Genomic DNA, 24,078 nt, shown 5'->3' on the forward strand with positions numbered 1-24,078 from the left:
GACAGACGTAGTCCATATACAGTGCTTTCTGAAAATATTCAGACCCTTTGACGTTTTCAATATTTTGTTATGTTACAGCCTTATTCTAAAATGGATTCAATTATTTGTTTTACTCATCAATCTACACACAATACCCCATAATGACAAAGCGGCATCCGTTTTTTCAGAGCGAAAACTGGTTTTTAGAAATGTTAGCACATTTATTAAAAATTAAAAACAGAAATACATTATTTACATAAGTATTCAGACCCTTTGCTGTGAGACTCGAAATTGAGCTCATGCGCATCCTGTTTCCATTGATCATCCTTGAGATGTTTCTTGATTTGAGTCCATCTGTGGTAAATTCAATTGATTGGACATGATTTGGAGAGGCACACACCTGTATATATATATATATAAGGTCCCATGGTTGACAGTGCATGTCAGAGCAAAAACCAAGCCATGAGGTCGAAGGAATTGTCTGTAGACCGCCGAGACAGGATTGTGTCGAGGCACAGATCTGGGGAAGGGTACTATAACAAAGATTATTTAGCATTGAAGGTCCCCAAGAGCACAATGGCCTCCATCATTCTTAAATGGAAGATGTTTGTAACCATCAAGACTCTTCCTAGAGCTGGCCACCTGGCCAAAATGAGCAATCGGGGGAGAAGGACCTGTCTCAGGGAGGTGACCAAGAGCCAAGAGTGTGCAAAGCTTTCACCAAGGCAAAGTGTGGCTACTTTGAAGAATCTGAAATATAAAAAATATTTGGATTTGTTTAACACTTTTTTGGTTACTACATGATTCCATATGTGTTATTTCATAGTTTTGATGTCATTACTAAATCCTTCTTCAGCATTGGTGGGTCCCCTGCCTCACACTGGAAGCGGCGCAGGTCCTAATCCAGGCACTTGTCATCTCCCGTCTGGATTACTGCAACTCGCTGTTGGCTGGGCTCCCTGCCTGTGCCATTAAACCCCTACAACTCATCCAGAACGCCACAGCCCGTCTGGTGTTCAACCTTCCCAAGTTCTCTCACGTCACCCCGCTCCTCCGCTCTCTCCACTTGCTTCCAGTTGAAGCTCGCATCCGTTACAAGACCATGGTGCTTGCCTACGGAGCTGTGAGGGGAACGGCACCTCAGTACCTCCAGGCTCTGATCAGGCCCTACACCCAAACAAGGGCACTGCGTTCATCCACCTCTGGCCTGCTCGCCTCCCTACCACTGAGGAAGTACAGTTCCCGCTCAGCCCAGTCAAAATGGTTCGCTGCTCTGGCCCCCCCAATGGTGGAACAAACTCCCTCACGACGCCAGGACAGCAGAGTCAATCACCACCTTCCGGAGACACCTGAAACCCCACCTCTTTAAGGAATACCTAGGATAGGATAAGTAATCCTTCTCACCCCCCCCCCCCCTTTAAGATTTAGATGCACTATTGTAAAGTGACTGTTCTACTGGATGTCATAAGGTGAATGCACCAATTTGTAAGTCGCTCTGGATAAGAGCGTCTGCTAAATGACTTAAATGAAATGTAAATGTAATGGTTGAGCTAACATAGGCTAATGCGATTAGCATTAGGTTGTAAGTAAAAAGAAAATTTCCCAGGACATAGACATATCTGACTAGAACCAAAAAATTTGATCATATTACTCCAGTGCTAGCCTCTCTACACTGGCTTCCTGTCAAAGCAAGGGCTGATTTCAAGGTTTTACTGCTAACCTACAAAGCATTACATGGGCTTGCTCCTACCTACCTCTCTGATTTGGTCCTGCCGTACATACCTACACGTACGCTACGGTCACAAGACGCAGGCCTCCTAATTGTCCCTAGAATTTCTAAGCAAACAGCTGGAGGCAGGGCTTTCTCCTATAGAGCTCCATTTTTATGGAACGGTCTGCCTACCCATGTCAGAGACGCAAACTCGGTCTCCATCTTTAAGTCTTTACTGAAGACTCATCTCTTCAGTGGGTCATATGATTGAGTGTAGTCTGGCCCAGGAGTGGGAAGGTGAACGGAAAGGCTCTGGAGCAACGAACCGCCCTTGCTGTCTCTGCCTGGCCGGTTCCCCTTTTTCCACTGGGATTCTCTGCCTCTAACCCTGTTACGGGGGCTGAGTCACTGGCTTGCTGGGGCTCTCTCGTGCCGTCCCTGGGGGGGGTGTGTCACCTGGGTGGGTTGATTCACTGTTGTGGTCGGCCTGTCCCCCCTTGGGTTGTACCGTGTGGGAGATCTTTGTGGGCTATACTCGGCCTTGTCTCAGGATGGTAAGTTGGTGGTTGAAGATTTCCCTCTAGTGGTGTGGGGGCTGTGCTTTGGCAAAGTGGGTGGGGTTATATCCTTCCTGTTTGGCCCTGTCCGGGGGTGTCCTCGGATGGGGCCACAGTGTCTTCTGACCCCTCCTGTCTCAGCCTCCAGTATTTATGCTGCAGTAGTTTATGTGTCGGGGGGCTAGGGTCAGTTTGTTTATCTGGAGTACTTCTCCTGTCCTATTCAGGTGTCCTGTGTGAATCTAAGTGTGCGTTCTCTAATTCTCTCCTTCTCTCTTTCTTTCTCTCTCTCGGAGGACCTGAGCCCTAGGACCATGCCCCAGGACTACCTGACATGATGACTCCTTGCTGTCCCCAGTCCACCTGGCCATGCTGCTGCTCCAGTTTCAACTGGCCTGGGCCCTAGGACCATGTCCCAGGACTACCTGACATGAGGACTCCTTGCTGTCCCCAGTCCACCTGGCCATGCTCCTGCTCCAGTTTCAACTGTTCTGCCTTACTATTATTCAACCATGCTGGTCATTTATGAACATTTGAACATCTTGGCCGCGTTCTGTTATAATCTCCACCCGGCACAGCCAGAAGAGGACTGGCCACCCCACATATGCTCTCTCTAATTCTCTCTTTCTTTCTCTCTCTCGGAGGACCTGAGCCCTAGGACCGTGCCCCAGGACTACCTGACATGATGGCTCCTTGCTGTCCCCAGTCCACCTGACTGTGCTGCTGCTCCAGTTTCAACTGTTCTGCCTTATTATTATTTGACCATGCTGGTCATTTATGAACATTTGAACATCTTGGTCATGTTCTGTTATAATCTCTACCCGGCACAGCCAGAAGAGGACTGGCCACCCCACATAGCCCGGTTCCTCTCTAGGTTTCTTCCTAGGTTTTGGCCTTTCTAGGGAGTTTTTCCTAGCCACCGTGCTTTTACACCTGCATTGTTTGCTGTTTGGGGTTTTAGGCTGGGTTTCTGTACAGCACTTTGAGATATCAGCTGATGTACGAAGGGCTATATAAATAAATTTGATTTGATTTGATTTGACATATCTGATATTGGCAGAAAGCTTAAATTCTTGTTAATCTAACTGCACTGTCCAATTTACATGAGCTATTATAGTGAAATAATACCATGCTATTGTTAGAGGAGAGTGCACAGTTTTGAACATGAAAAATGATTCATGAACAAATTAGGCACATTTTGGCAGTTGATACAAAATTTTGAACATAAATGCAATGGTTCATTGGATCAGTCTAAAACTTTTCACATACACTTCTGCTAGTGGCCAAAATATAAATTTCACCTGGGCTGGAATAATACATTATGGCCTTTCTCTTGCATCTCAAAGATGATGGTACAAATGATGATGGTATTTCTTTGTGTTATCTTTTACCAGGTCTAATGTGTTATATTCTCCTACATTCCATTCACATTTCCACAAACTTCAAAATGTTTCCTTTCAAATAGTACCAAGAAAATGCATATCCTTGCTTCAGGGCCTGAGCTACAGGCAGTTAAATTTGTGTATGTCGTTTTGAAAAAAAGGGTCCAATCATTAAGAGGATGAGTAGGTGAATTTAATGAGTAGGTGTGTCCAAACTTTTGACTGGTACTGTATATTGTTTACACATATTTAAAGACTACCAATAAATACAGTGTGACCTTTATTTAACCATATGTAGTAAAATGTTGGGGAGCGGTGGTGAACAGCAATCTTTCAGTCTTTCCACACATTTTCAAAGGGATTCAAGTCCGGGCTTTGGCTGGGCCACTCAACGACCTCAACGATTCTTGTTCTGAAGACATTCCAGCATTGCTTTGGCTGTATGCTTGGGGTCATTGTCCGATTGGAACGTAAATCGTCGCTCCACTCTAAGGTTCTCATCAAGTATTTGCTGCCACCGCATGCATGCTTAACGTTAGGGGTGGTGTTAGACGTGCTGGTTTTCTCCAGACATAGCACTTTTCATTCATTTGGTTCTTGGTCACTTCCCTGACCAAGGTCCTTCTTGCCCGGTTGCTCAATTTGGTTGGACGGCCAATGATCGAGGCCCATGTGCTCTTCAAAGTGTTCAACACTCTAGAAATGGTTTAATACCCTTCCACAGATATATGCCTCATGGACTCATGGATATGCCTCGTGGACTCCAATCAAGTTGTAACAACATCTCAAGGATGATCAAAGGATATTGGATGCACCTGAGTTCAATTTGAAGTGTCATAGCAAAGGGGAGTGAATACTTATGTAAATGGAACATTTCTGTATTTCATTTTCAATACATTTGCGAAAATGTCTAAAAACATGTTTTCACTTCATCATCATGGGCATGAAAACTTTCTGAAGGATCCCTGTTGAGGAGGGTCACAGTAAGGGTCAAGTTAATAAATCATTTCTCCACAAGAGGGTGCTCTTAACCAACCCAAATCAGTGTCCTCAGAGTGTGCTGTAATTTATATGCCTGTCCACAGAGATGAAACAGTAACCTATTGTTATTGAAGATGCCAGTTGTGCAGTTAGTGCTGAAGTACCAAGTAGATGGTGTTGTATTCTATGCTAGCAATATGTTTCAATTCTCTTTACAACGCAGAGAATGGATTTAGGGTTTGAAGTTCAATAAAAGTAAAATAGACCAAATATTTTGGTCTATTACCTGTTATACTTGTGTCATATAGTACTCCTCTCCGGACATCTTGGTTCACAAGTGAGTCTACAGGCCTGTGTGTGATTGTTTCCTGTGACCCTGGGTCTACAGAGACTTATCCTATTTACGGCCAAATGAGGTGTAGACAGAATTGGTGTGGCACCTTGACCTCTTCATCGTGACCAAAGAGCCACCATTTTGGGTCTTCGGGGTCTTGACAGATAACCTTTTTCTGCCGTGACCAGGGTGAGGGGTAGAGAAGAGGGGGCAGGGGAGTGCAGGGTGGCCCAGCAATGAGCACCCATCCTAGGGGTTGACAGGTAGCCCTCTCCCAACCTATCTGGAGCCCCAGCCTGGGGCCCTGACCTTTGAAGGGGGGCCCAGGCGTGCCCAGGCACAGGTGACCTTGATGCTGCTGACGGTTTAGCTCAGAGAGCCACTTCACCTTTAGGGTTGTTCATCCTGCCATGTCAGGGAAGATACATGAGTGCTACAGAGGCCATGCCACTATGCATTAGGAAAGACTACGGTTGCCTCCCAATAATCTATCCTTTCTCCAGAAATATGCACATGTCCACTACCTTTCATGGATTTGAAAGGGAATTACTTATATGGAAAATGTTGTAGAATATCAACTGCTCTTGCTAAATAAATATAACTGTATATTTCTAAGTTATTACACTTATCACAGTGTAAAGGCACTACACAATCACTCAGGGGTGCAATATTTCACTGAGGACGTTCTGAAATTGCATTTTTGCCCCCCCCCCAGTTTTATCATTGGAATGTGATACAAAACAAGGCAACGGTGTGCTTTAGGACCATGCGTACGCCTCTGAGCGGTTGGGTAGGCTGTTTAGAGTGTTTATCCGACCGGATAAAAAAAATATACACTACTGTTCAAAAGTTTGGGTCACTTAGAAATGTCCTTGTTATTGAAAGAAAATAAATGTTCTTGTCCATTAAAATGACATTAAATTGATCAGAAATACAGTGTAGACATTGTTAATGTTGTAAACGACTATTGTCGCTGTAAACGGCGGCAGATATTTCATGGAATATCTACATTATCATTATGTTAGCTAATCCAAGTTTAGCATTTTAAAAGGCTAATTGATCATTAGAAAACCTGTTTGCAATTATGTTAGCACAGCTGAAAACTTGTTCTGATTAAAGAAGCAATAAAACTGTCCTTCTTAAGACTAGTTGAGTATTTGGAACATCAGCATTTGTAGGTTCGATTACAGGCTCAAAATGGCCAGAAACAGAACTTTCTTCTGAAACTTGTCAGTCTATTCTTGTTCTGAGCAATGAAGGCTATTCCATGCGAGAAATTGCCAAGAAGTTAAAGATCTCGTACAACGCTATGTACTACTCCCTTCACAGAAGAGCGCAAACTGTCTCTAACCAGAATAGAAAGAGGAGTGGGAGGCCCCGGTACACAACTGAGCAAGAGGACAAGTACATTAGATTTACACTAGTTTGAGAAACAGACACATCACAAGTCCTCAACTGGCAGCTTCATTGAAACACCAGTCTCAACAGTGAAGTTGCGACTCCGGGATGCTGCCCCCCCAAGTTGCGCCCCTGCAATCACTCATTCACTCTAAAGGCTCAGCCCAAAACTCTACAACTTCTACAACAATATTTCTTTGTTTATTCAAATAAATGAAAGTGCATTTGATATAGGCATGTACAGTGGACATGTACAGTGCAATGGTATAATCAGACACATAAGACAATCAAACAAGACATAATATAAAACATAACATTTACTTCTTAATTCATTTTGATTACATCAATCAAATAAATTACAATATGTACAAATCAGTTCAAAGGACTGTCTCTCAACTTGGGACAGAATTGTAAGAGAATTCATACCTTAGATATTAAAACAAGGTTTTTATGTTTTATGCAGTCACTCTTTCAAGTGCAAATACATGTTTTGTCGCATAACAAGTCTTTCATTTCAAACATCGCTACTGCCCATTGGAATAGTTTTTCCAAATAATCCTGCATCAACAATCACCATTTTAATAGGGAGAACTGATTGAGGGTACTAGTCTTATGTTAAATGTCACTTCTTCTCAGCCACTTCTTCATTCGCCCCTTTATTTGAAGGTACGATGCTTGTCGTCTTTATGGGGAGATGGGGGTGGTGTTGTAAAGTACATTAGTGGTGTAAGCCCTTGCCTGGACACTGAGAGTCTGGGAGTGCATGAACAAAATAAAATAGTGCTACTGTGTAGTCTTAAGGAGAAGGAGGGCTTTCAGGTGTGTGGCAAGCTGGGAAATTGAGTTTCTCAGGAGAGGTTTAGGAGTCTATTGTGGTCAAGGGGCTTGGCGGACATTGTGGTTCCCGTAGTTGCTTGATGGACGGGGGCCTCTTGGAGTTTTTGGTGGAGAAGGTGGGGAAGTCATTGAAGACCGTGAGGGGCCGTCCATCAGGGCAAAGCAGCACGCTGGAGTCAGCCTCACACTTGGTGGTCCTGCCTGGCCAGAGACCCTCCGCCTGGCTGGGCCTCAACCCCAACCCTCCTGAGGATAGGACCTCCGTCTTCACCCCCACCTGACTCATCTTGATCAGCACGTCCAAAGACTGCTTGCGACTCTCCAACGAAGCCTTCATCGCTTCCTTCCTCCTCTCGTTCTCCTTTTCCTCCTCGTCCCTCTCCTTGGTCTCCTCATCTTCCTCCTCGGTCTCCATGGTAATATCATCTTTAACTGAGGCTCCCTCGAGGCCCTGGTCGCCAGTGGCAACCACATTGGTCACTCCAGGGTGTTCCTTCTTGACCGAGAGGTCCAGGGGTCCTTCGCTCTGGCGAGCTGTCCTCTCCAGTGCATGGTGAATGTGGGAGAGCTCACTGCGGATCTTGTTCAGGTGTTCCCATAGGTGTCCCTGAGCAGGGAGGTCTTCTTTCTCCAAGTGGGCGATCTTGCGTTCAGCCTCCTGGTACTCCTGTAGAGCCTTGGAGAGATCGCTGAGGAGGGCAGCAGCTGATGTTGGTTCTGAAGATGCCTCCCCCGTCCCTTGGCCAGTGGTAGAGTCCCGGCTGCTGGGTCTTCTACAACGCGGCAGAGAGGGCGAATCACTGACTGGGCTTGCGGGAGGATCTGTGTACCACTGCTCTGCTGGCTGGGCTTCAGACTGAGCATGCGTAAAACTATGGAGAGATCAAAGAAGAATTTTAGAAATCTGAGATTTCAGAGAAGAAAATATAGAAAAAGTTTTGAAAATACAAAAAATAAATACTCAAATATTAAAAAGCAAAAAATGTTTTTTAAATAGTAGGATCTGTAGGATCTTACCTGCTGTGGAGGAGCTTTTCTGTTGGTTTGGTTTTGTGAATGTTCTTGAGGAGGTCCAGGGTGAACCCAAGGGCTGGCCTCTTCTCCACAGGGGACTTGTGGGTCCCCAAGGTGGCCCCTGTCCTCTTGAGGCCCCAGCTTGTCTTCCCCTCCTTGGCTGCAGCCTCAAACTTGTCCCCTGTCCTGTAGGAAGGGTCTGGTGACTCTCTCTGGGGGGACACCCAGGCGGCAGGGGAGGTGGTAGGAGTACCTGGCCTCAGAGCAGGCACCTTCCACAAGTTGATTTTGGGCTGGTAACTGGAGTTGGGCTCCAGGCCATTCACGGAGGTCTTAAGCCCCTTGCTGATGTCACTCTGAGCGGAGGCTGCTCCGAAGGCATGCTCACAGAGGAAGGGGTAGTAGAAGTGGGGTGGCAGGAGGCTCCGGTCGGCAGGGTGGTGTGCACCGGATGCCGGTTGCATGAGCTGAGCGGCCGATGCCAGGAAGGGGAGCTGGGCTAGCTGCGCATGAGTTGGGGTATTAACATTGGTGGTAGGCGTGGGGATTGTGTTCATTGAGTTCACATAGGAGAAGAGGCTGGGGCTCAGGGGGTAGCCCACTCCGAGTACAGACAAGTTGAGTCCCGTGGGATCCTGGTAGTCCACCAGGCCAGGTGGAAGAGGGTAGCAAGGGATGGAGCTGCCCACTCTAGGCTGGGCACTCTCGGATTTGGCCTTGGTTTGGCTGGTGGCCAGCAGACGCCACTGCTCCGACAGCAGCCCGGGGGCTGTCAGGCACGTCTTGGACAACTTGTAGTGCTTCAGCTGGGCTTCCACCTCCACAGTACGTGCCCGCAGAAGTTGGTCCTCCAAAGAGAACATATCGGCCATCAGCAGCTCAGGTTCAGGCCCTTTACTTGCTCTCTTGGTCGTCCCTTCTGAAGAATTCCTGTTATTGGAGCTCTCTCTGGTCATCCCATTGACTTCAGCCCCTTCTCCCTGTCCCCTCTCCTCCTCTCCTGCCGGACTCTGTCCATTGTCTCTGTCCTCCTCCACTGCACGCCGCTGCCGGGGCCTCTCCTCGGTCCCTGTGGAGGGCTCGGGCTCCTCTTTCCCAGCCGCGGCCCGGAGGCAGTGTGCCTGCTGAAGGGGCCGGATCTGGTCTGGGTGCAGCAGGTTGCCCTTCTTATAGGGCCAGTCAGACTCAATGAGCAGGGACAGGGAGTTCTTGCACAGGCTGTACTTCATGTGGTTGTAGAGATGGGACTTCTCCATGCAGGTGAAGGGGCACTGGAAGCACTTATAGTTGTATGGTTTGCCCCATGGCCGTGGGATGTAGTGGGGCTTCTTGGGCTTGCGCTCCTTGTGCTTGCACACGGAGGTCACCTTGCACGCGTGACCCTCCTTGGACATGGTGCTGAATGATTCTGTGCTCACAATGCAGGTTATTCTGAGGAGAAGGTATGTGAAAGTCTTGGAGAGATGGGGGTGTAGGGACACAGTCTCTCGTTCCTTCTCAGGTTAGATGTTTTGCATTTCTTTATTTGTTGAGAAATATTCCTCAAGCTGGGATCCAGGTGGGCAGGAGCTGTGGAACACAAGATACATATTTTTGGGAATTATAACCTAAAAAGTCAAATTAATACATTTAATACATTTTTTCCAAAAGAAGTCAATCAACATTTTAAATAAAGTCTCAGAAAGAAACAGCAGAATGGAGTTAGATTGTCAGAATTACACTGCAGAGCATATGGTGAGTATATTCATATTTTAATATTTTTTTTTGCTCGTTTTCTCCCCTATTGTCTCATCGCTGTAACTCCCGTACGGACTCGGGAGAGGCAAAGGTAACCAAGCCGCACTGCTTCTTGACACAATGCCCACTTAACCAGGGCATTGGGTTAAGTGGGCATTCCTTAACCAATGTGTCAGAGGAAACACTGTGCTCCTGGTGACAGTGTCAGCATGCACTGCGCCCGGCCCACCACAGGAGTCGCTAGTGCACGATGGGACAAGGACATACCTGCCGGCCAAGCCCTCCCCTAACTCGGACAACGCTGGGCCAATTGTGCACCGCACCATGGGTCTCCCAGTTGCGGCCGGCTGCAACAGAGCCTGGACTTGAACTCAGAATCTCTAGTGGCACAGGGATGCAGTGCCTTAGACCAATGCGCCACTCAGGAGGCCTGAGTATATTCATCTTCATGCATTTCCCTGAGTCTGTCTGTATCTGTGTGCTAAGAGTATGTGAATGTGCATAGGGGGCCATGTATCAGCATGCGCATATGTGCATCTATGGGAGTGTTTCATACGTTGTCTACCTGAGCTGCTGAGCTGAGTTGCCACTAACCTAACTGCAGGGTGGCCCACGCTGCTCTGTTCTCACTGTACCTGCCACTACTCATTATTTCCAGTGCAGCACCAGGCACTAGCAGGGCCCAGGGCCCAGGGCTGGGGGGGCAAACAGGCACCTGTGCAGGGGGGGCTTTACTCACAGCCATGGCCTGGCTACATGGGCTCTGGGCCCCTGGAGGCCGGCCAGGGGTGCAGTGGGCCAGGGTGAGGATTGTAGACGGCGGGCGTTGGGGGGGGGGGGTGCCCTGGTTCTTAATGAGAGCCTGGCGTCACGCCCATAGGGCATCGTTAGTGCCAGGGCTGGGATTTGGGTCAGGGCGCATCGCACCAAGTTCAACTGCTCTCCTCTCGCCCGCTTCTGTCTTTCCCTTCTACTTCTTTGCTTTTGGAGTTGGGGTGGTGTTCTCAACGTTGAATATACCCTTTCACGGGACATCTCGCATATCTATTACAACTGGAATTTACTGGAAAATTACATGGTAACAAATATAACGTTTTGGGACTTGAAAACATTCAATACAATTGGTACTATTTGATGCTGGTGCTACTTTTTTTAATGAATCCCAAAGACACAGAGAGGTGGTTATTAGGTAATGAAATGTTTTTGCTATATTTTAAAAATAAATATCAGGTAAATAATGGACCATAAAATAAAGTGTTCCCTGTGTGTATTTTGGTGGATATTTTAAGTGAATGAGTGAACTATTTACTAATGTATGTGTAATGTAATCAGTCATTATCAGGATTTAAAAAAATGTTTTTTAAACGTATAAACCAGTGGACTAAATTTTGCACATTACAATATTTTTAAAGATTAATTAAGTTTCCTTTAGTGAAATTATACACTCCAGTGGGGCAGCAGGTAGCCTAGAGGCCAGTTGGGCCAGTAATCGAAAGGTTGTTGGTTTGAATCCCCGAGCTGACAAGGGTAAAAATCGGTCGTTCTGCCCCTGAACAAGGCAGTTAACCCACTGTTCCCCGGTAGGCTGTCAATAAGAATTAGTTCTTAACTGTTTGGTTAAATGTATTATAAAATAAAAATGACTGACTTTCCTATCAACTCCTTTCGCTCTCTATTTCAGAATTTTTGTTGGATATTTAAGTAATGACAAAACATCTGACCTATAATATAATTACGGTAGCTCACAATCCCCAAAGGTAAACAAAACAATTGAACCATGCAGACTAAATGTCAAATTAGTTTTCACGTCAAAAATCTAAATCAGGTTTTACACACTTCACCTACCCTATTATCTGATGCGGCTGATTCAAATACCATCATTGTATGCACCATTCAGTCTCACAATTAGTTTTTATACATAAATACAAGAGAATATCAGTATTCTGTCTAATTATCTCAACAGAGCACCACTTTCTTCCATATTTCAATATAACAATCACTTTAGTTTAATGAACCCTAATAACGCCCTTAAACCAATTACAAACACTCCCCTACAATTTATTGTAATTTTTTTTTGAGGGGGGGACAGGGACCTAAAGTCAACGGGATGGGGAGAAAGAAAAGTAATCGTTCTCCACTGTAAGCCAAGCCGCTGGGTTAGCCCTGTGGGTAGAGAGAGTGAGAGAGTGAGAGAGAGCGTCGCTCTTCAGATTAAAAGACCCTTCTGTGAGGCTTTTATTTTGTATTTTTCCTGAGGCCGTTCACGGATGAAAGCCTGTGTGATGTTTCGGGGTCCGGGCTGAGGTAAAATCAACTTTACACACCCGCTTTTTCTCCTTTTAATTACTTGAATCATTCTTCTTGCTTCTCCCCTGAGATCCCTGGTGGTGAAGACTTGTTTAAGAACACTATAAACTTTTACTAAACCATCGCTTCGCACATCACAACTTGTGAGGACAGATCGACAGAAACTGACCTTGACTTCACTGCAATATCTGTAATACGAGAGGGATGACAAAAATTCCCTTTTTTTTGTCAGGTCCTGCCCCAATTGGCCCCTCAGACACTAGCCCGTTTGCATCGGCCCATGTGATTGGCTCACTTGTCTACCCCTGAGGCTCTGACCTGGCCTCTGAGATCATAATGGAGCCTAACAGCTGCTATTAGGAACTAATCAATACAAATAATTTTTCCTTTAGATTTTTTCACTGCTGAACACTGTTAGTGGCCGCCATGCCCTCTACCCCCTCTGACTCTGTGGGCCTCTGCCCCCCACCTTTCCCTTATCCAGGCCCTCCGGTCTTGTTTTAAGCTTTTAGGGGCTTGTGATCAGACAGGCCTAATCGCTTCAGCTTCAACATCTATTGTTTCAATTAAGAAGGCTCGCCTCACTAAAAGCATTGACAAGTTCATGCAATAACAACCAAAACCGATAACGTTGGATGGGATGGGGGAAGGGGGGCAAATGTGTCAAATGGCACCAATATGAGGTGTTGATCTGTCGGCTACTCACAGAGAGGAAAGAATGGCATTTTATAGAGTGTGGAATCATCCTTTCTATTTACTCTCTCTATATTATAGTTATATACAGAGAGTATAACAGTTTTGTATTTTATTTCAAATCGAGCCTAAATGTGACTTTACCTAAGATGGTGGCTTGCAGCGAAAACTGAGCGATGATCCAATGTCTTCTGTCAACTTGAACTAAGGAGAAGGTCCTGAAGGAGCGGATGACAGAAGATATAAGAGTGTTTGACGTCGATTTTTTTTGTACGAATCTTGTGTGTCATATTTATTGAATGAATATAAAAGTGATATTTAATAAATACGTCAAGTCAAACACCATCCCATTCCTCTCAGCTTTTTGGAGATGCAGAAGGATTTCCCATGGATGATATTGAGAAACATTCCATATCCAAATGCAGCTGTTGTCATGCATATCAAAGCAAATGACACATTTATTTCTACACTTCTATAAAAAAAAATTCTTTATTTCAGTCCTAAATTAGACTTTGATAGATAGCAGGCCTAAACCCATGTTATCACAGTGTTAGAAATGGTCAGTCTTGCATCCTAACAATTAGCTGGCTTATTCCCTTGTGGAATAGTTCATTCATAATTAGGCCTAAAATAAATTGTTCATCTTAGTTCGGAAATAAATGTAAAAAAATCTATATAAAGTAACACTTAGGCCTAAAGTAATGAAGGTCTGTGTATTAAAAAAAGTTCATGAAATAATTCCGTGAGACATTTTCCTCATCTTAAAATGAATAGGCTGTTATTTTGAATGATATAGTAATAGAATATTATAAATATTTGTCATGTCATTTTCACACATTCCATGCATGTCAAATAACAGAACACATTGCGTTGTTTTCCCCATGGACAACGGTGTCTGTGGACCAATTATGACAATTACAAACATTGACACGACTCAACTGCAAAGCCCAATATTCAGAGTCTACTAAATGAAAACCAACTCATACGAATTAAACAACACATTGTATCTGAAATTAGGGAATAAATCTGGTATTCCTACCTGATGTGTGTCCGTGGTGTGTTTATGTCTGTCAATTCTCTGTGTCTGTCGGTAGGCTACTAAGCAGACAGCGCATATCCTGCTCAAATGGGAGCGTGAGAGCGAGTGTGTGGGAGATATATATTGACTAGGAGCATTGCCTTGGGGCACTACAATACAGCATCCTCCCTCCTACCCGGTAATGTCACATGTGGTGTCTACCTTGCAGCAAGGATACAGTAAACGGATTTGACAGTATTGGCAAAGGTTGGTACAACGTTTAATTTGAGGTAGACTGTAGGTAGGCTAGTCAGCCGGTGCAAATTGAATACATGTTTTATTTGGTTTGAATTTTTTACAATTTCTTGTTGGTTTCCACGTGAGGCCTGGAAATGCTCGATCTCAAAACGTGTTTGACCGAACTATTTCAGGAGTCTTTTCATTCACACATCATAGCCTATAGGCTTCAATGTTAAAAGTTACCTCCAAGTCGTGAATTCTTCGACTATTTGTTAGCACTCTCATATAATAAGAATATTCTTATTTTAAAACAACCAGGTGCCAATGGTAATGCTTATGGTTAAAAATAGGCCCTATAGTCATGGATAGACACGTTTTCTTTCTGTTCCAACGAGCTTATCATGGACATATTTGAAAGACAAAACCATCATATTGGAGGGACGTTGTCAAGTGTAGACATATTTCATTCATAATATAAATGCATATTATACACGAGAGACCGCATTCTGGTTAAGATTTCTAATAGCCTGCAGAAGTTGTGGTTTGGTTTGTTCTTGTTAGTTCAGTCATGCATAACTTTTACCCGGTGGTTTAGCCACACTCCTGCATATTTCAATAGCATGGCTTTTGAAAACTATTAGCCTTTATTAACACATAAAAGGGCCGACCACAAAAAACACCCCGTAGCCAAAGCATAACCTTATGTTTTAAATGTAGGTTAATATGTTCCCCAACATTTAATATCAGAAATATGATAGGCTAACATCTAGATGTCATTGTTGTTATTTCTATTGTAGTTCAAAGGAAGATTTCATCGTCACGGTACGATGCTGAAATGGATGGAAAGTGACAGTCTTTGTCAATGACAATAGATTAAAAGGAAACCTCAAAATCCCAACAATATCAACGAGAAAGGTGAAATGAATGGGGAGCTAAACAACGAGATAAGACGGGAAACAAAGCTGTCAACCTTCGCGTAGGGATATTCTCCACATCTGTCAGTTTATGTGTCAAATCGTTCCGCATGAGAGAGATAGGAAAATAGAGAATATTTGCTGCTGCGTTGAGACAAACAGACAATAGGCTACTTGTCAGGATCAACATTTCTTACTTTTCCTCGTTTTTATGATTTTTTGGTCCATTTGGTCTTGTTGATTTTGCTATTCTCTCAGTTTTGTGGTTATAGGCTTTTCCCTTTAGAGGTTTTTCCATTTCAGGTAAATTCCATATGAATAAACAATTTGTTAAAATAGCATTAATCATAACAAATATAAGATCTTGGCCATAATCTATAGTTAAAATAAGTCTGTTTGTGGTTGTATTTGTCCATGTATGTGTATGCATGCACACGCATGTACATATGACACTGCCTGTGTGTGTATCTACTGAGTTTGACTGTGTGTGTATGATTGTGTACGGACTGTGTGTTTGAGTAAACAGGGGTATGTCAGGTGGAAGTGCATCTGAGGGTGGTCGGGGGCTCATTCTCCTCCGCTTGGCCTCACACACACGCTGCCTGGCCGGCCGGGCTGCCTGATACACGACTCAGTGCAGCCTCCCAGGGAAGTGATTAGTGCAGTGGCACAGGGGCACTGGATAGGTTACTGACGTGAGCTGTGAGATCACATCCACAGGCAATGACTGATGCGTGCCTTATCTGACAGCTCAGACCTGTCCATCTCTCTCTCTCTCTCTTCTCTCTCTCTCTCTCTCTCAACCCTTCTATTTCTCTTTCTCCTTTTCCCTCTCTCTTCTTTGCCTCCCATTCCAACTCCCTGTTTCCAGCCCTCTCACTCTCACTCTCACCCATCCCTCTCTCTCTTCATTTCTCCCTCTATCTCTCTCTTAGCCTGTGGCTGGCTCAGAGTCAACTCCAGGTTCTCTTCATTTCTCTCCTACAGTATCTAGCTGTGTGGAGGCGTGTGTGGGCCCCTTTGAGAAAATGTCAGTGTCCGTGTGTCTGGGGGAGTCGGGGGCCCTTCACGAGCCATCAGGCCCGCTGTCACACTGCGCTGGGCAAATGGAGACTGACAGGCCACTCCATAGGGCCTAACCATCTGTACCAAATGTGACAGCAGAGGGAAGAGGATGTCTGGCAAATCAGGAGGAACGAGAGGAGAGGGTGAGATAGAGAAGAGGGAGAAAATGAGAGAGGGAGTGAGAGAAAGAGAGAGAAGGAGAGAGAGATCCTTTGCTTCCACTTGGGAGGCGATGTCAGTTTTCCGAAAGAGAGAGAGAAAGACTTTCTTCCTCCAACAGTGGGGACACTTGGGAGGGGGTGTCAGGTCCCCATGTTGAACTAATGCCAAGTCTATACATTGTCTGGCACTGTAGAGAACTCAATGTATACAGCATCTCCTATCTCCTTAAACCTCTTTATGGCTGAAGTCACATCTTTTCTACACTAAAGGGAGCGAGACAGGGGGTATCCGTTTCCACTATCTTATGTGTGCAGTTGTATCTTGAATTCTTGGATCTAGTCCCATGGTTCTATTGCCTAATATCTTCATCTTTCACTGCAATATTTTATAATTGTATAGGTTCCGTGTTTAGTGTACAGCTGAAACACACTTTTTTTAGTGCGACTTCCCAAACAGCCATTGTAGTGTCTGGCTTAGGCTTTTGGCTCATGTCTGGAGTTGAGATTGCTCCAGAGCTGTAAAGATATGTACCAATGAGAAGTAGACATGAGTTGAGAGAGTTGTGCTGGTGTAGTGAGTGTCCTTATGGAGAGGCATCTGGGGAGGCTGACAGGAGCACTCTATTAAGACTTAGAGAAAGGAACCTGGGGGCAGCTACAACACCGCTGCTGGGGAGATCCAGCTGTGCAGCCCCTGCCGAACACACGCACGCACACGGGCATGCAAGCGCGCACATTCATGACATAGAAGCACACACACACACAGGCTCTCCATATACACACAAGATGGATTGTGGATGGAAAGATGGGTGGAGGATGGGTAATAGTTGCTGCACTAACGGATGACCTACCTCTTGCCCAGGTGAGTGTTCAGTCCTCAAGCCTTTTTCCCTTTTCCAGTGCCTGGGTTTAGGGCCTGAGGTGGAATAGCTAACAGCTCCTTTCTTAGCCCTGCGCTGCCAGGCACATTAAGTAAACTCATATCGCTCTCAGCCACAATCAATTATTGAACAGCCCGTCCCTCTTCCTTCCCGTTGTTTTCAAAGGAGATCAACTCCTAACATCCATCCCCTGCTCTACCAACACACAGCCACCAAATGCCTTTGGTGTCTTTCTTTGTTACTCCGGTATATAATTTAATGTTAATATTCGTTTTAACAGAAAATCAGTAGCTAACTTGAAATAGTTTCATTCGAGCTAATTATGTGGTAATACATAATGGTTGTAGGTATCATAACATATCACGATCCAGTGTCTAAAAGTAGGTTGTGCAAGTTGCTTTAGTTGTGTACAGCACACCATAAATGTGTTACCCAGTCGAAAACATAGTTGCCGTTTACACTAAAATACCACTCACATTGAATGCTTCCTTGCACGGCTCTTAAATCCATAACAGGTCAACATTATTCTTGCCAAAAGATTGGATAGATATTGTAGTATAAACACATTAAAAACAGTGTAAAGACTCGTAGAACATCTCCTATGTATATTCGCTATACCTTGGAATGCTCAGGGGAAGCATGGGGAAACTCTTCCCAGGCATTTTGCTGCTGACAGATCCATCTGAGCCTACCGTTGAGTTCAGTCGGTAGTGACAGTGACATCCTGTCTTTCTTAAAGGTGAAAGGCCCATAGAGGGCAACCTGGACTCAGGGGTAGACGTAGCATAGTAAATGTAAATCTGACCCTCCAATTAGTATGTTACGTTTCGTATGGTATGTATTTATTTGTGGATGTCCATCATCCATTCCATATGATGTGATATGTCCATATGATAAGGAAGTGGATGGCTGCAAACTTTCTGCTTTTAAACTCGGACAAAACAGAGATGCTTGTTCTAAGTCCCGAGAAACAAAGAGATCTTCTGTTGAATCTGACAATTAATCTTAATTGTTGTACAGTCGTCTCAAATAAAACTGTGAAGGACCTCGGCGTTACTTTGGACCCTGATGATGACGAACATATCAAGACTGTTTCAAGGAGAGCTTTTTTCAATCTATGTAACATTGCAAAAATCAGAAACTTTCTGTCCAAAAATGATGCAGAAAAATGTATCCATGCTTTTGTTACTTCTAGGTTAGACTACTGCAATGCTCTACTTTCCAGCTACCCGGATAAAGCACTAAATAAAATTCAATTAGTGCTAAATACAGCTGCTAGAATCCTGAATAGAACCCAAAAATGTGATCATATTACTCCAGTGCTAGCCTCCCTACACTGGCTTCCTGTCAAGGCAAGGGCTGATTAAGGTTTTACTGCTAACCTACAAAGCATTTACATGGGCTTGCTCCTACCTATCTCTCTGATTTGGTCCTGCCGTACATACCTACACGTACGCTACGGTCACAAGACACAGGCCTCCTAATTGTCCCTAGAATTTGTAAGCAAACAGCTAGAGAAAGGGCTTTCTCCTATAGAGCTCCATTGGATGGAATGGTCTGCCTACCCATGTGAGAGTCTTTACTGAATACTCATCTCTTCAGTGGGTCATATGATTGAGTGTAGTCTGGCCCAGGAGTGTGAAGGTGAACGGAAAGGCTCTGGAGCAACGAACCGCCCTTGATGTCTCTGCCTGGGCGGTTCCCCTCTTTCCACTGGGATTCTCTGCCTCTAACCCTATTACACTGGTTTACTGGTGCTCTTTCATGCCATCCCTAGGAGGGGTGCGTAACTTGAGTGGGTTAAGTCACTGATGTGATCATCCTGTCTGGGTTGGCGCCCCCCTAGGGTTTTGCCGTGGTGCTGATCTTTGTGGGCTATACTCGGCCTTGTCTCAGGATGTAAGTTGGTGGTTGAAGATATCCCTCTCGTGGTGTGGGGGCTGTGCTTTGGCAAAGTGGGTGGGGTTATATCCTTCCTGTTTGGCCCTGTCCAGGGGTATCATCGGATGGGGCCACAGTGTCTCCTGACCCCTCCTGTCTCAGCCTCCAGTATTTATGCTGCAGTAGTTTATGTGTTGGGGGGCTAGGGTCAGTTTGTTATATCTGGAGTACTTCTCCTGTCTTATCCGGTGTCCTCTCTCTCTCGGAGGACCTGAGCCCTAGGACCATGCCTCAGGCCTACCTGGCATGATGACTCCTTGCTGTCCCGAGTCCACCTGGCCGTGCTGCTGCTCCAGTTTCAACTGTTCTGCCTGTTATTATTATTATTTGACCATGCTGGTCTTCTATGAACATTTGAACATCTTGGCCATGTTCTGTTATAATCTCCACCTGGCACAGCCAGAAGAGGACTGGCCACCTCTCGTAGCCTGGTTCCTCTCTAGGTTTCTTCCTAGGTTTTGGCCTTTCTAGTGAGTTTTCCCTAGCCACCGTGCTTCTACACCGGCATTGCTTGCTGTTTGGGGTTATAGGCTGGGTTTCTGTACAGCACTTTGAGATATCAGCTGATGTACGAAGGGCTATATAAATACATTTGATTTGATATGTTACAAATGACAATTTCAATGATATGTTATGCATTGCAATTTGTACAATATGTTACGAATTTGCAAAACGTATGATATTTGTTGTGGCCAATGTTAGCTAGGTAGCTAACATGATCTAGGCTAGGGGTTAAGGTTAGGGGAAGGGTTAGCTAGTTGCAAAGTAGTTAAAAAGTAGTTGCTAAGTATCTAAAAAGCTGAAGTTGTCCTTGATGAGATTTGAACATACAACCTTTGGGTTGCTAGACGTTCGCCTTATACGCCTACCCATCCACCCTGACCAGCTACCCTACTTTTGTTTTTGCCTTAAGTGACCTTCTGTCTTATGTAACCATACCAAACGTAACATATCATACTAATTTAAGTGTCCCCAATTTAAGTTTACAATGTTACGTCTCATCTATGAGACCAGGCTGTAGTGGGAGTGAAGGAAGCAAACAGCCCTGGGAGCATGAAGCAGGAGGATTGAGACATTTTCAGTTTTCCACTCAAATGCCCTCACACAATTATACCAGGGAGGAAAGATGAGTGATGGACACGGTCCAAACTTTAAAAAAAAATCTGCCTCTGAAGTGAGCTTGGTTTACCTCTGAAAAGGGCAAATGTCAAAAGTGCAGTCATGACTGACTTTATGACTGGTTTCTTTTTCTCTCCAGATATTGATGCCCTTCTATTCCTCCTGAGTCAATACAAAATACCTTTAACAAGATAAACACAGTTTACATGACCCTCCATTGGAATAGGTGAAGAGAGAGGTAACTATCATTCTGTTTTTGATTGAGATGTCAGTCAACCATGGTATAACAGACAAAGTTAACTGTTAGTATTACTCCGAGTGACATTGATATATCTGCCATTGTCCAGAGACACAGAGACATGGACTTGACTCTCACTGCTCCTGTGTTGTCAGACCGTGATGGGAAGCAGCTGGTGCGTCGTCTCTTGGTTCAGCTCATCGTGTCAGTCTCCACCCACGGTTACCAGCTGCCCCCCATCCACACCCCGAGGAGGCGGGGTCTCGGTTGTCGTGGCACCTGTGGGGGTGTCACCTGATGGGAGAAAAGGAAGTGGAAATGAAGGGAAGCAGCAGATCCTGTCATGGAGCATCAAAGCACCTGTCAGTCAAATCACTGACCTGCAGGGTGTGTGTGTGTGTTTATGTGAGTGTTTGTGTGTGCCCATAAAGTCACTGACCTACAGGATGCGTGTGTGTGCTTGAATGTGTGTGTGCATGCCCATCATTGCAGGGTAGGTGAATACATTACATTAACAGCTTGATTCCAGAGAGTTTGTGAGTCCGTAAACACAATGACCTGGAGGGTGTGTGTGTGTGCAGTGTGTGTATCTAAATGCACTGATCTGTATACTGCATGCCTGTGTGTTAGTTTCTGATTTGGCTATGAATGTCATTGAGTTTCTTCTCAACAGCATCCCTTGAAAAAGGCCCAGCAGCCGAAACACTAGCCGTGAGTTGATATTGAATTCAAAGGTAAATGTTTTTACCTGTGCATTCTATCCTCCTTTGCTACTTCCAAAATGAAACATACTGGCAAAGCACTCATTAAATATCACTAGGTTGTACATATAATGTGCCTGTGGTCTGGGAATTCAATATGTAAGATAATCTCGGACACCCAACTAAAGTCTTGCGTAATTGCATCAGATGCTCGATTAAGTTCTGGGGGGGAGACGTGTTAGAAAATATACTAACGCGACACGCTAAGTCTTCACCTCTCTAAACGGAAACTCAACGAGTTTCAGGCAATTCTAAGGGCCAAAAGTCCCCTCCCTTTCCAAAATTCTAAATATCCGAGCACCTGCAAAATCGTGATTTGTTCAAATGATCTGTGACGAGAAATCTGTTTACCAGAACAAAGTTCCTCATTAGTCGTCGCATCCCACAGTCTGTCGAAAGATGCTACTACCATTTATGTTATGTGCATCTGTCCACGAGAAATGATATCTGTGACCGTATTACACTAGTCTACCTCACATACAGTTGTAATGCTCACCAAATATCTGGTAGCCTTTGGGGGATACAGCACCACCAACATGTCCATGACCATGCCCTTCTACCCTTAGCACCAGAGCTCAGTGCGATGCCACCTCTTGCCCTCACACCCTTGGGAACAAGAAGCCTGGATGGTGTCAGTGTATGTCCCAGCTGCAACCTCTGCCCCAGCCCCCTGGCGAACCCCCTGTTCCTGGGTGTTACCTGCAGCGGCGTGGGGGGGGGGAGCAGCGGGCAATGGGCGGGGGCTTGTGGGAGTTAGTAGAGAGAGGAGACTGCAGCTATGGCTCTGGTTCTCTGAGCAAGAGTCGAGGCGGCCTTGGCCCTGGCTAGCCAAGCGGGAGGAATGGAGGGAGACATGGTCCAATCACCCAGGCCCCCTCAGCTCTACTCCCTGGGGTCCTGTGGCCTTCCAAACTACAAGTCCATGTTTTAGCATACCATATGTTCAACCCCACACCCCTTTAGCAAATAAACAAGCCGAGAAGCTATAGCTAGAGGGCAGTCATGTCTCTATCCCCCATACTCTCTTCCTCTATCTGCCTTTCTCTCTCTCTCCCTCTCTGTGTCCTCTCAAAGTACACTTTGGCTGCACGTGTCACATATTAATGGAGAAATATGTCCCTTATTATTGTATGACATGGAATACTGTATGTTAACAGTGACACAGCAACGACTTTTGTAAGCGGGGGCTGACTTTCATTTTGTAAAGTGAGCGCCCTCGCACTGAGAGTATTTTGTAGGATTGACATGTTTTGTTGATCTGAAACAGTTTTGTTGTTTAGCAGGTATTGTGTGTTCCCTGTATTCCATATGAGGTCAATAGTATAACTGGGATGTATACCTGAACTCAGTGAAAACGACTGGATAAAAAAAAGTTGTTTCTGAAATCAGTAGTAATAGTAATTATAGTAGAAGAAAACAAATACAAAACAGGGTTCGTTCCACCAATGAAGAGTGCCTTTTGCATTACCTATTCAACAAAACTGTATGAGTAAGGCTTGACATGTATAAATAATCCATTTATAAAATGAATAACTATAAGATTTCACTTTCCTTATGTACACATATTAGTATACTTAGTGTTAGAGAAAATTTGCATATATTCTTTAAAAAAATATATATTTTTTGGGGGGGCATTTTCCAATTAAGAACATTCAAAACAAAAGTGAAAAGATATTAGACAGCGATAGGACAAAGTGACAGTAACAGACGAGCGTAAAAAATAAAAAATAATAATAATTATATAAACAAACATACACAAAAAAAAATAACAAGACATTGGATCACCTGCCGTAGGCTACATATTATACATTACGTGTGAAACATTATTTGAGGATTATATATAGATTCAATCAATGAGATGTGGGGGGAGATTCTCCATATAGTCAATAAAAGGTTGCCAAATTCTGTAAAATGTCTTTAACTTATTCCTCAAGCAGTAAGTGATTCTCTCCAAAGGGATACAACTATTAACTTCCGAAAGCCACATTGCAACTGGCAGGGAGGAATCCAATTTCCATTTCAAGGCAATACATTTCTTGGCAATCGCTAGCAATATTTCTGTTAGCTTTATAGTATGGCTTTGCCTAAGATTGGTGTTAGTAAAGTTACCCAGTAGACAGACCTCCGGGTCTAAAGGGAATGCAACCCTGTGAATTGAGGATATGGTATCGCATTTTGCATATATTCTAAAGGTCAATTCAATTGATTGGACATGATTTTGAAAGGCTATATAAGATCCTACAGTTGACAGTGCATCTCAGAGAACCAAGAACCAAGCCACGAGGACGAAGGGATTGTCCGTAAATCTCCGAGACAGGATTTTGTTGAGGCACAGATCTGGGGAAGGGTACCAAAAGATTTCTGCAGCATTGAAGGTCCCAAAGAACACAATGGCCTCCATCATTCTTAAATGGAAGAAGTTTGGAACCACCAAGACTCTTCCTAGAGCTGTCTGCCCAGCCAAACTGAGCAATCCGGGGAGAAGGGCCTTGGTCAGGGAGGTGACCAAGAACCCAATGGTCTCTCTGACAGAGCTCTAGAGTTCCTCTGTGGAGATGGGAGAACCTTCCAGAAGGACAGCCATCTCTGCAGCAATCCACAAATCAGGCCTTTATGGTAGAGTGGCCAGACGGAAGCCACTCCTCAGTAAAAGGCACATGAGAGCCCGCTTGGAGTTTGCCAAAAGGTACCTAAAGGACTCTCAGGCCATGAGGAACAAGATTATTTGGTCTGATGAAACCAAGATTGGCCTGAATGCCAAGCGTCACTTCTGGAGGAAATCTGGCACCATCCCTACGGTGAAGCATGGT

The 24,078-nt window shown here is 44.7% G+C and overlaps 1 protein-coding gene and 1 long non-coding RNA gene across 2 annotated transcripts; one reads left to right on the top strand and one right to left on the bottom strand.

Annotated features, from left to right (window-relative positions):
• Positions 1–6,566: 6,566 nt before the first annotated feature.
• LOC124047610 (proline-rich protein 35-like) lies at positions 6,567–14,058 on the bottom strand. The gene is made up of 3 exons (XM_046367932.1): positions 13,970–14,058; positions 8,197–9,762; positions 6,567–8,051 (listed from the first exon to the last, which is right to left on the bottom strand). The coding sequence occupies exons 2-3, from the start codon at positions 9,585–9,587 to the stop codon at positions 7,202–7,204; spliced, it is 2,241 nt and encodes a 746-aa protein (XP_046223888.1). The 5' UTR covers positions 9,588–9,762; positions 13,970–14,058; the 3' UTR covers positions 6,567–7,201.
• Positions 14,059–14,080: 22 nt separating this feature from the next.
• LOC124048020 lies at positions 14,081–20,951 on the top strand. Its single transcript, XR_006841167.1, has 3 exons — positions 14,081–14,215; positions 20,409–20,507; positions 20,663–20,951. It is a non-coding gene; the product is annotated as an uncharacterized LOC124048020 (long non-coding RNA).
• The last annotated feature ends 3,127 nt before the right edge of the window (positions 20,952–24,078 follow it).

This window comes from Oncorhynchus gorbuscha, linkage group LG11, assembly GCF_021184085.1.
Source record: "Oncorhynchus gorbuscha isolate QuinsamMale2020 ecotype Even-year linkage group LG11, OgorEven_v1.0, whole genome shotgun sequence".
Lineage (NCBI taxonomy): Eukaryota > Metazoa > Chordata > Actinopteri > Salmoniformes > Salmonidae > Oncorhynchus > Oncorhynchus gorbuscha.